Raw genomic sequence first — 14,522 nt, forward strand, 5'->3', positions numbered from 1 at the left:
AAACACACTACTTTCATTTTAACAAAAGACAGTAACTCCTATTCAACTTTTATAAATTCCTGTTTACTTGGGGAAGGTGAAAGATGAAGGCCAAGCATTTCCAAATTGCTTGCATTTGATAGATGAGAAAGCCTAAGCTGTTGAGACTAAAGGGACTCACAGGGACTTAGAGAAAGCAATTTCCTTACCATGAGTGGCACACAAAATTTAATTTATTGCACAGAAAGGAAGTGCTGCTCAACACAGGAACAGGGTCTAGGACTGGAGGTCCCAAATCAACAAAGAGGTATTGTGGTGTGTTCCCCAGCAGAGTTACAACATAACATGGAGGGCCACGTTCTATTGCCCCCCTCAGCTCTCAGCCTGTCTGAAGATGGGAGAACAATTGGGCAAGTCCAGCCATCAGCTCTCTTCCCTCTCTGCTCTCCCACTCTGGCTGTTCCCATCTTCATGCATTACACCATCTGCTTAATCGCTGTGCTCTCAAAACAAGCAAGCAAAGAAAACAGATGAAACTTCAGGGATAGCTTCTAGCTCATAATTGAAAGGATGATTATTCATTAGAATCTAGGCAAGTTGCTTGGGGCTGCCAAAACAGGCATCGCATGGTATTATGAAATTTATTTTTTAAAGACAGAAAACAGAATTCTCATTCAGTATCTTGGCTTTAACTCTGCAACCTTCTTTAGTTGTTTTGAGTGGGATAAAATAAGGATGCTGAGTTTAAGCTACTATATGAGAAAACAGCTCAGAGACCCCACCCCCTTCAAGGTAAAGGAAAAAAACCCCTACTTCAGTGAGCTTTAATATTAACAATTTCTGTAAGATTTAACCTCTGAAAGCACACGTAGGGGAATATTTCTTGCAACACCTCTGAATTAGTACATGTAATTGTGAGAAAAATGAGATACTACAAAAGCATTGGTATGAACATATCCTTTACAGAACTACATCTAAACAACTTGAAATTAATCAGAAAATCAAGGACAGAAATATCAAAAAAATCAATCTTCTCTTTACCCACATTTACCAAAATGGTTAAACTCTACTTGGGTTTAGCTTCATCCGCACAAAGATCCTGACTGAATCATATTTTCTCTACCACCATTCTAAATTAACAATTTTTTATCTCTGATTAATTAGCTGGACTTTGTTCTTGGCAAGAGTCACAGCAGTAAAACCTCTTCACTTCTAAAATTCTGTGACTCTTTTTTAATGTATTCACCCAAGCAGAGATATGTAAGATAAGTACTGTAATACAACAACCATCATTGAGGAGAAGAATAACAGCAAAAATGCTTCAGTTCTTGTCAATCTGATATGTTTTTAACAAACTCTCACAGAAGAGTTGTGTAGAAAATCCAATATGATAACATCTGTTCATTACCAGTGGAGCAAGCCAACTTCATGAAGGAAACACTGGGGACCAACAGGCCCCAACAATTGTTAGTGGTGGCCAAGGTGCAAGGGACACAAGTTTGGCACAGTGAGGAACACAGCTCACCACACTGGGCTTTGGTTTCTGTCTGATTCAACCACACTGGGCTTTAGTTCCTCTCTGACAACAGGGAGAAACCTTTCTCCCAACTCCTCAAAACCACACAAAGTGCCTTATTTAGTAGAGTATTCTCAGAGCCTCCTAGGTGGGGTGCTGGAGAAGCACAGGTTATTGCAATATTTGGCAATGGATGTAGCTAGACCATGCTTGGTAAGGATAATCAAAATGTAGCCAAGGGGCTTCGAGGCTCACAGGGTCCTTCTGACACTTCTTTGCCATACACTGTATTTTTGTGTACAGAGCCATATGTGTGAGCTGTCATTGGCATGCTAAAAAATAAACACACAAAATGGAAGCAGGTAGGCTAGAAAGAAATCAAAACTACCAAATAACTTACTAATCCAGTGAAGAATTTTTTTGTGCAAATGTGAGTTTTACATGCTTAAAAAGTTCAGTTTAAGAAAAAAACCCTCTGAACACAACATATGCATGGACATACACAAGCATTTCATGATAATGGACTTTGTCCCTACACTACAGAGGGAAAACAATTATATATGTGTGTTTATCTGGAATTCTTTTCCTATAAAAAGGTCAAACACAGCCAAGAGCAGGACACACTTCCCTCCAGCTGTCCTTTTAATATGCATCTCATCTTGCCAAGGAGAAAGTGTCATTAGGAGCGAGAAAGAGACCATTTTACAAGCCATTTATTCTTCATTGTCTCGGCCTTTTCTGGATAAACTTGTTGGAGTACATTAGTCACAGGTATGCAGCAAGCCATTAGAGCACACTAACATCTGATGTACACTGAAATTAATTTTTCTTCTTCAGCTTGGGGAAGAGACTGCTGGATGTTGCATGCAAGCCTTCACTGGACTAAGGAATGAACAAACAAGATTTCTAAAAACAACAAACCCCCGTGCCTCTCCACAGTCTGTATAAATACATACCTACTCTATAAATAAACACACTGTCCTACAGTGAGACAATCATTTGCCTCTTTAGAGCAGGCTCACTAAAGGGAAATAATTTTGCAATAACAAAGCACAAGTGTAGTCCCATTGAGAAGAGCAAGCTGCAAAATGGAAGGAACACCTGGTCCATTTTTTGTACTGACAGAGCATGAGCTGGAATCTGATCCTTATAAAAAGGCTGTGTTTTTCCTCCTCCACAGCCCAGTGGACTCTGGAAGCAAGTTTGGTTTGCATTTAGTGTCTTAATGTTGCATAAATTCCTATGGGTATGTGTTGTAACACTTGATACATTTATGTTGCCAAATTGGGTCTCAAAATCTAAATCTCATCTAGAACAGCTAGAACTATTTGCTGTAAATAATATTTTTAATTCTAAACCTCCTGTTTGTATACAAATAACTTGATAGCCATCCCTACAAATCCGTAAATCTCTCATTTGCAGTAAGATTGATGAATAATTTTCAGCCTGTGTTACTTCCAAACCTCACTTAATTCTTCTACTGTTTCACTTGTGGTATGTAGCTCATTCTTCAACTCACACACAACAATTATTTCCACTGAGACACTGACTAAATCTTAAAGAAGAAAATAACTAATAGGAAACTGAATCCCACTTGAACTAAATGAAAGTACAGAAGTTCACAAATCTTCATGGGATACCTGCAGTTTACCTGAAGGCATATAAATAATAAAACTAGGGTGGCATCATATCATATCTTTTTAAGGACTATTCAGCCATCTGGACTGAACCAGGATGATCCAAATTTTTCTCCAGCATTAGAGAGAAAGACGCAATAAACATTCAGGTCTGCAAATTTTTTTTGTCAAAATTTGTGACAGGTTCAAAAACATTTTTCCTCCAAATAGAAATTCTCCTGAGAAAACAGTTCTTGGTTTGTTGTTTCTTTTTCCAGGCCTAAGGTGTCAAGATCTCAAACTCCATGTAATGATTTACTAAATAAGAAATACCTCTGATATCTTGTTCAAAAGACACATAAGCTGGATCAATTCTATGAGATCAAGGCATATCCTCAAACCAGTATAAGAATTAATGGAAAAGGAAAACTTTTCTCTGTCTAGCGTGAGCCCAGCTACCCTCCTTACTCTTTACTCTTTCCCCTGGCAAATAGCTATCTTCTTCTAAGAGAATTTCCAAACACCCCCCTCCCTTTATTTTTTGTGGAATTTTAAGTGATACAACTACTTTTTTTTGCGTTTTACATGAAAAATAACTTATACTCTACTTATTTCTTGCAAGCCCACCCTGATTTATACCCTTCTGTTTTGTTAATAAAGTGATAATCTGAAACAAAGTATTATTTATTATCTGCCTCATTCTTCTCTGTCTGAGGAATCATAAATCAAAGCCAACAGCCATTTTATAATCCTGCAGTTCATTATCACCCATTTGCTAATATGCTCAGTGCCTTAGCCTTGCTCCATTTCTTTAGTAATAATTATAAAAATTAAAACCACATTAACACAATATGCAGATACTTCTTGTTTTAGAACTTACATAAGAGCTTTTCAACTAATCAGTGGCTGGTTAGGGCACTGTCCTCATTCATCTCCCACTTCCCCTGCCATCCTTCATGAAAGTTTAATCTACATCTTCCATTAAGAAGTTGTCTCAACCAGAGTTCACATTTGCACAGGGAGGCTTATTACTTTTTTGATTTTTATTTGGAATGGTGGTCATATCTCCACAACTTCTCTTCATCTGAAATTTTTATCAAGCAGCTGCATATTATCCTGGTCCTGAAATCCTCAAATCACAGAAGCAGAAATTCACTTACTTGATCTAGAATCACAAGATTTAAAAGAGGAGCAGGGACCTTGCTTGCATAACCATAGTCAGGAGCAGTCAAGCCTCTAATCCTTCCCATTTAAAACTGCATTTTTGGTCAGAAACAGATCACTCTGAAATTTTATCAGATCTGGACTCAGTTTGCATGCGGCTGATTTGGGTCCATTGCTACTGGTCCTGCCTCCTTAAATACAGAGGATTAACTTCGTAGGAGAGGTTCTCTCTCTTCCTTGTAGGATTGGACCAGAATGAAGCCCCAACTGTGGTCTCAGATCAGGGACCATAATTACTGCCTGTCAAAGTGCCTGGGCTACACAGCACTGCAGGAAGCTGAGCCAGGGCATCCCTGGAGGAAGGAGAATACAGCACTGCAATAAGGTAACAGGAGAGGTGAATCCTGAAGAGTCCCACTGGCTGATGGCTCTTAAACCAGCCCTGATGGATGCCAAACTCAGTGCTGTGTCCTAGAGGCCCCCCCAGCACAGAAAACTCTGGGTTTGACTCAAGAGTTGAGAGGCACAGAATTTATGGCTGGTTTGACCCATTTCAGATTTATCAGAGAGGCAAATGACTCTTGAGCATGACAAAAACACACATCCACACAGCTGAAAGTGCAATTTCCTCGGTCTACAAACTCCTTCCTTCTAGCCACAGACTGGGCTGTCTCACCTGCCTCCCTAGGAAATAATGCCACAGTTGCAAGATCTCCAGCTCCTCATGTTTCATTACGATTGACTGCAGTGCATTTGCTGGTATAATATATTATGAAGGGTCATGAATAATTAAAAATTAATCACACTTGTCAAAATAAATAAATGCAGTCAGTCATGCAGAATGCTTGAATTTTTTATAGCGTCTTTTTGCTTATTCATGAATTAAAAGAAGTCTTGTAACCCACAATGGATTGCCCACTCATTGCAGCTTGTACAGGCCACATTCAGACCCCAACAGAGGTGGTTTTCCTGTCAGCCTTTAGCACATCAGTGGAACTTTAACCTTACATGTCTGACCCTGCAGAAAGTTACATAACTCCAGCAGATCTTCAGGGACCTAGCTGGCAGATACACCAGTGATTCTCTCACTCACTGGTCCACTTATAAGATGGGGGGAACAGAGGAGAGTGAAGCATTTTAGCACAAATTTAAAAAATCAAAACCTTGGTAGCCTCCCTAATCTACATCTCTATAGGCAAACAGTCCAGCAGTTATTCCTACCAAATAGTCACTATTTTTGCATTGTTTGATGGCATTCCCAAGTCTTGAACAGAAGAGCAAATAATAGTAAACTTGATTGTAAATTTAAATAGCAACTTTTCTCTGACACTCTAAATTGGTCTAAAACTGTTAATGCATTTCCATCTTTTTTCAAAGGGAACCTAAGCCTGGGCTGGGAGGTGAGCCAGGAACACACCACCACACCAAACCTATCAGACCAAGGAGCCATTAACTTTCAACGTTTGGCTCTGAGAACAGACAGCTGGAAAGAGAAAATGAAAAAGAACGTATGAACAGGGAGAGCAAACAGTTGTCCCTCACCACTCCTGGACTTCAGGGACTGCTCACATGAGGACTTTCTGGGCCAGAAAAGGTTCTAGAGAGAATTTAGTAGCTGTAACTATTTCTCTTCCCTGCACATATCCTGTCAATTTGCACAGCCACAGAAGGTTCCAGCAACAATAATACCCTGGAAGAATGTTCCACAGTTTCACTGTTTGCTAAATACTGAGGGATCTCCTTTTGCTTTGCCTGACATCCAATAATTTTGCTTGATGCTGTTCAATACTGTATTAGAAGAAATATCAAATATTCCTTTTGTACTCATCCTTTCAGTGCTTTACCTTGGGAGTTTATAAACCTTTATACATATTTTATAAATTTCTGATTTCTACACAACCCTGCATGTATTCCTTTAGATGCTTTATGAAGGCAGGGCAGCCCTAGTCAATTTAAATGTTCCTATAAGACAACCATTACGTACTTTATCATATTTTTTTCCATTCTTTAAAAACTTTCCCAACTGTACCAAAATATTTTTGATGCATGGAATCTAGAACAGAAGACTGAGCTCTAAATATAACTGCCCCATACATTTATGGTATAGCATACTGTTCCTATTTTCCACTCCCTTCCCATTGAGCCCCCAAATACCATTTATTTTGTGACTGCTACTGAGGTGATGCTTTCACAGCTCTATTCTTACACTTAAATCAGCTTAAATGACAGTAACCAGCTAAGAATCTGTCTGCATATAGGCCCGGCTCTGATTGTGTCTCCCACCACCTCAATTCAAATAACCTGCACTAAATTTCACCTGCCACTATTAGCTGGTTAAGCATCCCTTTTCAATTCCTTGCAAACCAGACCTTCAATCTTTTACCCTGAATAATTTAATATCAAACTCTGCCACCTCACCATCTATTACTATCCAGAAGATCAATGATTTGTGTGACACCACTGCTGAACATGCCAAGAGAGTGGATTGCTCAGCTGTGACTGCAACCAGATGCTGAGACACCAGGAGTTAGCTCTTCCTCTAAGAGGTTTAATCCATGCTGACTTCTTCTGATTTCTTGACACTGAGCTGTGGGACAGGAGCAAAAATACAGAAAATCATGCTGCTGGGACAGGAGCAAAAATACAGAAATTCTTCCAATGTGGCTCTTTGGGAGATCTACCAATGATATTCCACTGAATGTTTTACAGAAACTCATGTGAAGCCCAATGAATTATACCAGAGGCATTTGTCTCTATCAATGTCTTGCCATGACTTGATAACCAAGTGACAAGGATGAGCTAAACCATCCCAAAATCTAGTTAAGCTGTCTGTTTATCTCTGTGCATTACTGTCTGCAAAGGAGATGAAATGAGATTGAGATAATTGCAAGTACAATTTGCAGGAAACAGTGGGGGTTGGAACTACTGTGCTTAATTATTTCAGATTGAAACAGACCACACAACTATCTGTGCCAAACAGCTGTAATTAAAGTGATTTAAAATAGAGAGATGCTAGCTCCAAGTGTTGATTTTCAAATGAGTCTTTATACATGCAAGAGTTACAGTCATCGATGAGTTGCAGACCTACAGCTCCACTGGAAAAAAAAAAAAATACCACTATGTCCAACATGCCTGGAAATTTTAAAAAACAAGCCCACACATACACAAGCAAACAAACCACACAAAATAATCTACACTCATGCCCCACAAATCTAAATCCACTCAATCAATTTGACACTGGTTACCTGCCCCTCAGAATAGAAGAAAACAGCAGAACACAAGTTTCAGCCTAAATTGCCTATATTCCAGATGAGTACCTCCAGCCATTGGGGTTAGAAATAGAATTTTAACACAATAGGCAATTGGAAATCATCAACCAATGCCACCTTGGGCTTTGGGCTGCAGGGCCAGCCAAGAGTCTCTCTTTCTTCTGCTTTGATAGATATAAAACTGAGTTAAACAAAGATATAACTACTGGAAAGGATCCAAAAGCATCATACATTGACAACACATAGCACCATGGGGTCCTGGCCAGGCTCTTTACCTGGAACAATACATTTACTTCCTTGTGGGTTTTCCCCCCACTCCAGGAAAATGACAGCTGTTATTCTCAATTCAAAACAAGGTTTTAACTCCTAAATTTCAGGGGCAGCCAGCTTGCACTAGAATTTCAGAAAAAGAAGAACAAAACAGAAATTCTGATTTACCTCAAACTTTCCCTGAGCTGTACCTCTGTAGGAAGCAATTCAGGCTGCGTGTGGATGTTTATTGATGCGGAAATTAGAAGATATTTGCATGCAGCACAAACGTGGTCCATCTGCTTTACACACGACACAGATCACACCAAAATGACTTGGTCTGCTGATGAATCAATGGGCCTTAAAAGTTAATTTATAATGGCTATCTGGGGAAAAGTACTATACTATTGATATGGATGAGAAAATAGAATATGAATGAAAGCAGCACAGAAAATTTCCTCAATATTTGCCTGAACATAAGAACTGTCATGAGCAGCCAGACTGCAGCTCTGCAAAGTCAAATTCTGTCTCCAGTGCTGGCTCCTAAGAAAAGAATTCTTTCACTTGCAGCCTTTTGTGTAAGACTTCTTGACTCTAAACAGACTACTGAATTAAACATCCAGTGATGAATGTATTCTGCAAGAATTCATCTGATCTTTCTTTAAACTTATACACACTTCTGGCCCCACAACATTAATTCATGTATTTTATTAGCACCGTTTATTCAGGTACTACATGAAAAATGTCTCAGCTTGCTTGTTCTAAACCCAGAGCCCACCAGCTTCACAGCTGCTTTCCAATGCTCTTCAATCTGCTTTTTAAAGACCTCTAACCCCTGCCATCAGAGATTGAATTGAGAATCTTGGTCTGTTTATTTTTTCCTACTATGGAAACTGTGTCATATCCCTTGAAATTTTTGTCGTCGTTCCTGACACCTCTTTGTTCTCCTGGATAAAGTTTGTAGCTCTAACTCCCCCATATTCATTTTGTAGATCCATTCTCATCAACACCACCCTCCAGAGAGAAGTTCCACACAGGTGTCACTAACAGCTGAAAGGATGTTGAGAATTTTTCTACTTTCCCAGATTAGAAGAGCACAAATATATCTAAAAATCTTTTCAGAACTGGAAATCTTAATGAATTATGCTGCTGTTCACAGATATGATCATAAGAAGGAAAAGTAATTCCAACAAACCGCAGTTTTTCCAAGGGAAAAAAGAAATCTGTTGCACTCCCATCTTTTGAGACCTCCTAGCACTCTTCAGAGACAGGATCTTTTTTGTTATACTAAGGACAAAGCCCATCTTTGTTTTCTTACCAAACAGAGAACCTAAGCCCTGGATGGAAGGATATTGCCTAAAATGGTCTGCAAACACACAAGTGGTAAACAGGACCTAGAGCAAAGATAAGGCCAGACTCTTCCAAACACTGAATGACCTTAAACATGAGCACCATAGCACAGTTTTCATCCAAATATCAGCCACGGCATGGGCCAGCCCATTTCGGATTTTGCACAAGACTGTATTAGATACTTTGCTTCTGAGATATATGATGGAGCTTGCCTTTAGGTGAAAACAGATCTCTCCTGTGCAGAACAATCCCCTTTTGTTTGTCACTTTGTTTTCACTCACTGTCTGTTGAGGCAAAGGGATTATAGCTGTCTTTAGCACTTCAGGGGAACATGTTTGTTTGGGCAGCATTTTGGGTTTTTCTGTTATGGTTACTTTATGGGGTGGAAGCAAGGGTGTTTTATTTTAAAACTAACCACTACTGATGGCATTGCACAGCTGTATTCATCTTACCTTTGGGAGTGCTCTCAGAGTGATCTGTGTCCGGCCCATCTGGGAGGTTTAGCTGCGAGATTTCCTCTGCATTCAGTCTGACCCAGGCATTGTTGGGGGTTTCTTGATCTTTTGAGGTAAAGGAATACTCCAGCTCACAAGGAGATTCAAAGTTGCAGTCAAATACTGGAAAAACAAAATGGACACAAAACATACCAGGTTAATTAAATGTGGTATCTTCCGTGCTCAAAGGTAGCCATACACACATGTGCATGCACATTCATTTTGGACTTGAGTAAGTTAGGGCTTGATTTTTTTTTTCCATAATGAGATAAAAAGAAATAGGGAATTTAAGAAATAGGGAATTTATGCCTGTAAACAGACAAGCAAAAAGGAGCCTGAAATGGGCTGCACAGGGAGGTTCATTATGGAAGCAGCAGCAAATCAAATGGAATGCCAAAGAGCCAGTAATTCCCATTCAGGACAGGTCAGAGGGCATCTCAGGCTAAAGTGGAGAAAGACATCATCTGGATTGAAAGGAAAATAGTTTAGCCAATGGATGACATGGGACAGAAAGCCAATCTCTTCTGGCATGATGCTTCAAATTCAACCAGGACCATTAGATTGCAAAGACTCCTCATGATTCACACCCATGTTTCACCTCAGTGAGCACAGGTCTGTACAAAGAGAGTCATCTGTCCTGGGCATTTGCAATGTGCTGGAAGCCATGGGGACTGTACCCCAGGAGGTGACATGCTGACCCCCAGGGTTTGAAACTCTTTCCCTGAGACAAGAGAACAAGCAAAAACCTGACTGCTGCTGCAGAACTTCAGCCTCCAGGCGTCACAGCCAGCAACCGCCTCCAACAGAGATTCCTCTTTTTGAGATGTTTCTCTAGAGAAACCCATTACACCTTGCTGGTACAACTATGATTCACTTCTGTCCAGTTTACCATCCCACCATAGTTCAAGCTGCTTAACACAACATGCAGTGACAACCTGCAAGGATTTTTACTTTGAATTGTCAAGATCATTAAATTTTCTGGAATGCCCAGTATGCATTTGCTTTTGTCACCACAGTCAGCGCTCAACACAATATTCAGTGAGAGAAAGAAATGGTTTTAGAACTAACTCAGTGTTTCTGAAGAGGCTAAAGTCCATTAGAAAAAGCCAAGGAAAAAAATTCAGCTGCTCCTTGGAGTATTCTGCACTGTCATTCTGTCTTGCCGTACAATGCAGGTGAAACAAATAATCTGAACCAACATTAGTGAAATTAACTGATTTTTTAAAAACTTCAATTACACTCTCTGTTAAACATCTAATTTCTTCTTGTGGGCACAGATTTATGTAGTTCAGCCTATTCTCCTGGTGATAAAATATTTTCTAATCTGAAGGTTAATACTGCTGCCCTCTTGCTATACTCTTCCCAGCTAATTTCCCTTTTTAACAGCAAGCTGGAAGGAACAGAGTCTTTTTTCCAGTTTATATTTGATTTTCTTAACCAAGTGCTTTATCATTCACTCAGCATTTTAAATACCTCACAACACCAGGGAAACAATATAACATAAGGAGTCAATTTACAGCACAAGCAGCAGTAACAAGGATTACACTAATTTCCTTAAATCCAAATGCAAGGGCCCCTACTCGCTTCAGGCCCCTAAATTTTCAATATAAATTTCATGATTCATGAAGCACACTTCAATTTAGGCAGAGGGGAACTGTGGATATATTCATGCAGTTTACTACTGCAATATCATATCCAAACCTAAGATCATGTATTTCTAGTTCCTGACATGGTCTTAAAAAAAAGAAGAAAACAAAACAAAAACCCCAAAAAAACAAAAAAAAAAAAAACCCCAAAAAAAGAGCAAAAACTAAACCAAATATTTTTAACTGAAGTGTGAGGAGTCTGGTAAACTTTGCACCTAAGCCCAGATGGACAAAAGAGCACTCAAACACTGAACTACAGTTTACAGAACATATATTATCTTTAGTACTCACAGAGAACACCTTGAGCAGTGTGTGCTTTAAGGCACTGTCAAAAAAAATATGGAGGGGAGAAACACAGCTCACACAAAGATTTTTTTGATGGAACTCGCTGAATGACAAATGGGAAAGCCCAGGCCAAGGACCACACATGGCAAAACCAATCATTTCAAATCAACTATTTCATTCTTTGTGCACTTCTCTTCCCGATCCATCTCGTATTTTCTTCAGCTTTCCAGCAGTTGCTCTGGCTTCCCCTCCTCTGTGCCCAGCTGCTGGGAACAGAGGCCTTTGTGCTCCCTAACCCTCCTGACCCAAGCAGAGGGGCCTTTCATGGATACCCAAAGGCACTCTCATTCTCCTCTGCAGTCCCCCTGGCTGTCTGATTGTGGTGCCACGAGCACTCAATGGCCAGCTCTGCTCCCCACTTTGCTCTCCCTTTGCAGAATCCCCATCTCCAAAGAGAGCTATCAATCAGCTGTGGAGCCCTTAACACAGCGGGCCTCTGACCTACAACTGGCACAACTTAATTGGGGTAAGTGATTAAATACCAGGCCCTGCTCACAACCGGCGCTGTGACCCCTGCAGACAGCCAAAGCCTCAGCCTGGAGCAGGGAAAGCAAAGGAAGAAAAGGCAAGCAGCAGTGCCATTGCCTTCCCTTGCAATGAAAGGCCTGCAGAGAGTGGGCAAGGTCTGACATGCCTGCTGTGGTCACACTGAATGTCCTTCACTGCAGGCTGTTCCTTGGAAAAGAGGGAGACTGGCTCACACATCCCACAGTGTCTGTGATTCGATGGAAATACACTTGCAATTTTTACATGATTCAATAATCCCCTCACATCACCAGAACATCAGTACTTTTTACAAGCTCCTATTTAAAATAGTCCTGTATCAGATACAAATTTCAGGGCTATTATCCTATTCAGTACAAAGAAATGATGACAAAGAAATGCTATCTGATGCAACACAGAAAAATCTATGCAAACAGCATCCAGTCTTCCAAGGCTAACATTAACTTCCTACCCTCAGGCCTTCCTTCTTCCACAATGTCCTTCACTATTGACAACATAATATACCTCATAAAAAAAGAATTATATAATTTTTTTCACTGAGAGGCTGGTCTTGGTGTGTTAGCTATTACAAGATCACATAAGCCACACTTGCAAATACAAAACCTGCATAATACTTGAATTGCTGCCACAAATCACCTGCCATTTTTTACATCTCTGCATAAAAAAATAGTGCTTCTCTTTCCTTTTTCACTTTTGTCTTAACATTTAAAGGCTACACCAAGTTTATTGTTTCCTTGCCCAGTTAAGCACAGAAAGCAGTAGCCATGTGCCTTTGGAAGCTGGATGAAGGCCATTCTGCCTTTTTTTTTTTTTTTTTCTGAAAAACTAAACACTGCAGGAAAGGGAATTAAAATTAACACAACCTCCAGTGGTTATTTTTTTAAACCCACTATCAATGTAAATTGTCTAGGTACAGAGCTTTTGGACTTGAATACTGTGCCTAGTCAGTAAAGTGGGGGGATTTTTTTGTGACTTCTGATTTTCTAAAAGAGATGTCACAGAGATTTAAACCAAGTACAGGCATTTATGTCATGATCTATATTGACACCACAGATCATAAATACTTTACAAGAGTTTAAGATCCATATAGGAAAAAAATAGCAAAGTCTGTTCTTAAATAATGAATTAAAAAAACCCAAATCAGAACAAACAACTCTTTGTCCAGCAGTCTCTTTTATCTGCAACTGCTGGGCATGAGAGAGGCAGAACAGATAATTTATTAGAAGTCTATTTCATCATCATCATGCCTTTAAAGAAGAAACAAAAGTGATGCTTATAATCAAAATAAGATAAAAACCTGTTTAAGAAAGGCTGTAGATATAAATCAGTTCAGCTTTTGGTATGCAAAAAGATACAGAATATTAACCACAGACTGAAAAGCCAATTAAGCTTCTATTCAATTAAAAAGACACTGGAATCTATGTATGTCTGATTACGTTAGAGTCTTGTGAGTGTCTCTATTTATTTATTTTTTATCAACATACCTAACAACAATAATTTGTGCACAGACAACTAAAATAAGTGGCAACCACATCTGTTTCAATTAAACTGATTAGAGTTTTCTAATAACCAAATGCATTAAAATAGTACCTTAAGTAATGCACCAAAGCACAATAATCAGTGGGAAGTATTCTTTTACATTGCAGCAGGTCAGATTATGGATCATTCACTTCTGCGCCACCTTGGATCATTTGTGTAACCACACACCACAGAAACACACCTTATTTAGAACAAAACAACCTAATGTTAAGTGATAGATTAAAAAAAAAAAAAACAAACAAAACTGTTCTTGTTAAGAAACTACTCTGATTACCTTTTCTTCAGCTGCTCAACAAAAGATTAGGTTTATTTGGGCTAAACCACATTTCCTTTCAAACATAAAAATCTTACCAGCAGGTAGTTTCCTCTTAGACTGCTCCTTTCTAGTTCTACAGGTGTCTGGCTTTAAAGCTCCTTTTCCCTCCTGCTCCGCTGACTGTTACAGATCACTCCTCAATTACTCTCAGCTGGGCACACTTTCCAAAGGGTGTGGTTGCTTTCTCACTGCTCTACCACAGCCAAGGGAGCAGGGAGAGGTTCTCTGTTCTCAGCAGGACCAACCTAGTGAGGGACATCCTCACTGGCACCTCATCAGCCTGAGCATGACTAATTTCTACTCCATCTACAGGCAAAAGCACAATGTAAAGGTCACTCACACCGGTCACCTCAGGACCACAATCTCCCTCAAGAACTCCTTCAGCAGCAACAATCACAGCAGCAGTGTAGAAACAGATAAAATATTCTTGCACAGGATGTCTTTTTTCAATACAAATATTGACAGATATTCCTTGTGGAGGAGACATAATTTAAATTGTGTAGTAGAGATCTGCTCTGCTGAGTGAGCTTTGAGA

At 39.6% G+C, this 14,522-nt stretch overlaps 1 protein-coding gene across 2 annotated transcripts in view; it reads right to left on the reverse strand.

Annotated features, from left to right (window-relative positions):
• Window positions 1-14,522, reverse strand: part of ALK (ALK receptor tyrosine kinase) — a 306,734-nt gene that overhangs the window by 203,488 nt on the left and 88,724 nt on the right. For both annotated transcript variants that reach the window (XM_058020712.1, XM_058020710.1), the window contains exon 3: window positions 9,596-9,760. In XM_058020712.1, the coding sequence (XP_057876695.1) occupies window positions 9,596-9,760 (165 nt within the window). The remainder of the gene's footprint in view (window positions 1-9,595; window positions 9,761-14,522) is intronic.

Source organism: Melospiza georgiana, chromosome 3 (assembly GCF_028018845.1).
Source record: "Melospiza georgiana isolate bMelGeo1 chromosome 3, bMelGeo1.pri, whole genome shotgun sequence".
Lineage (NCBI taxonomy): Eukaryota > Metazoa > Chordata > Aves > Passeriformes > Passerellidae > Melospiza > Melospiza georgiana.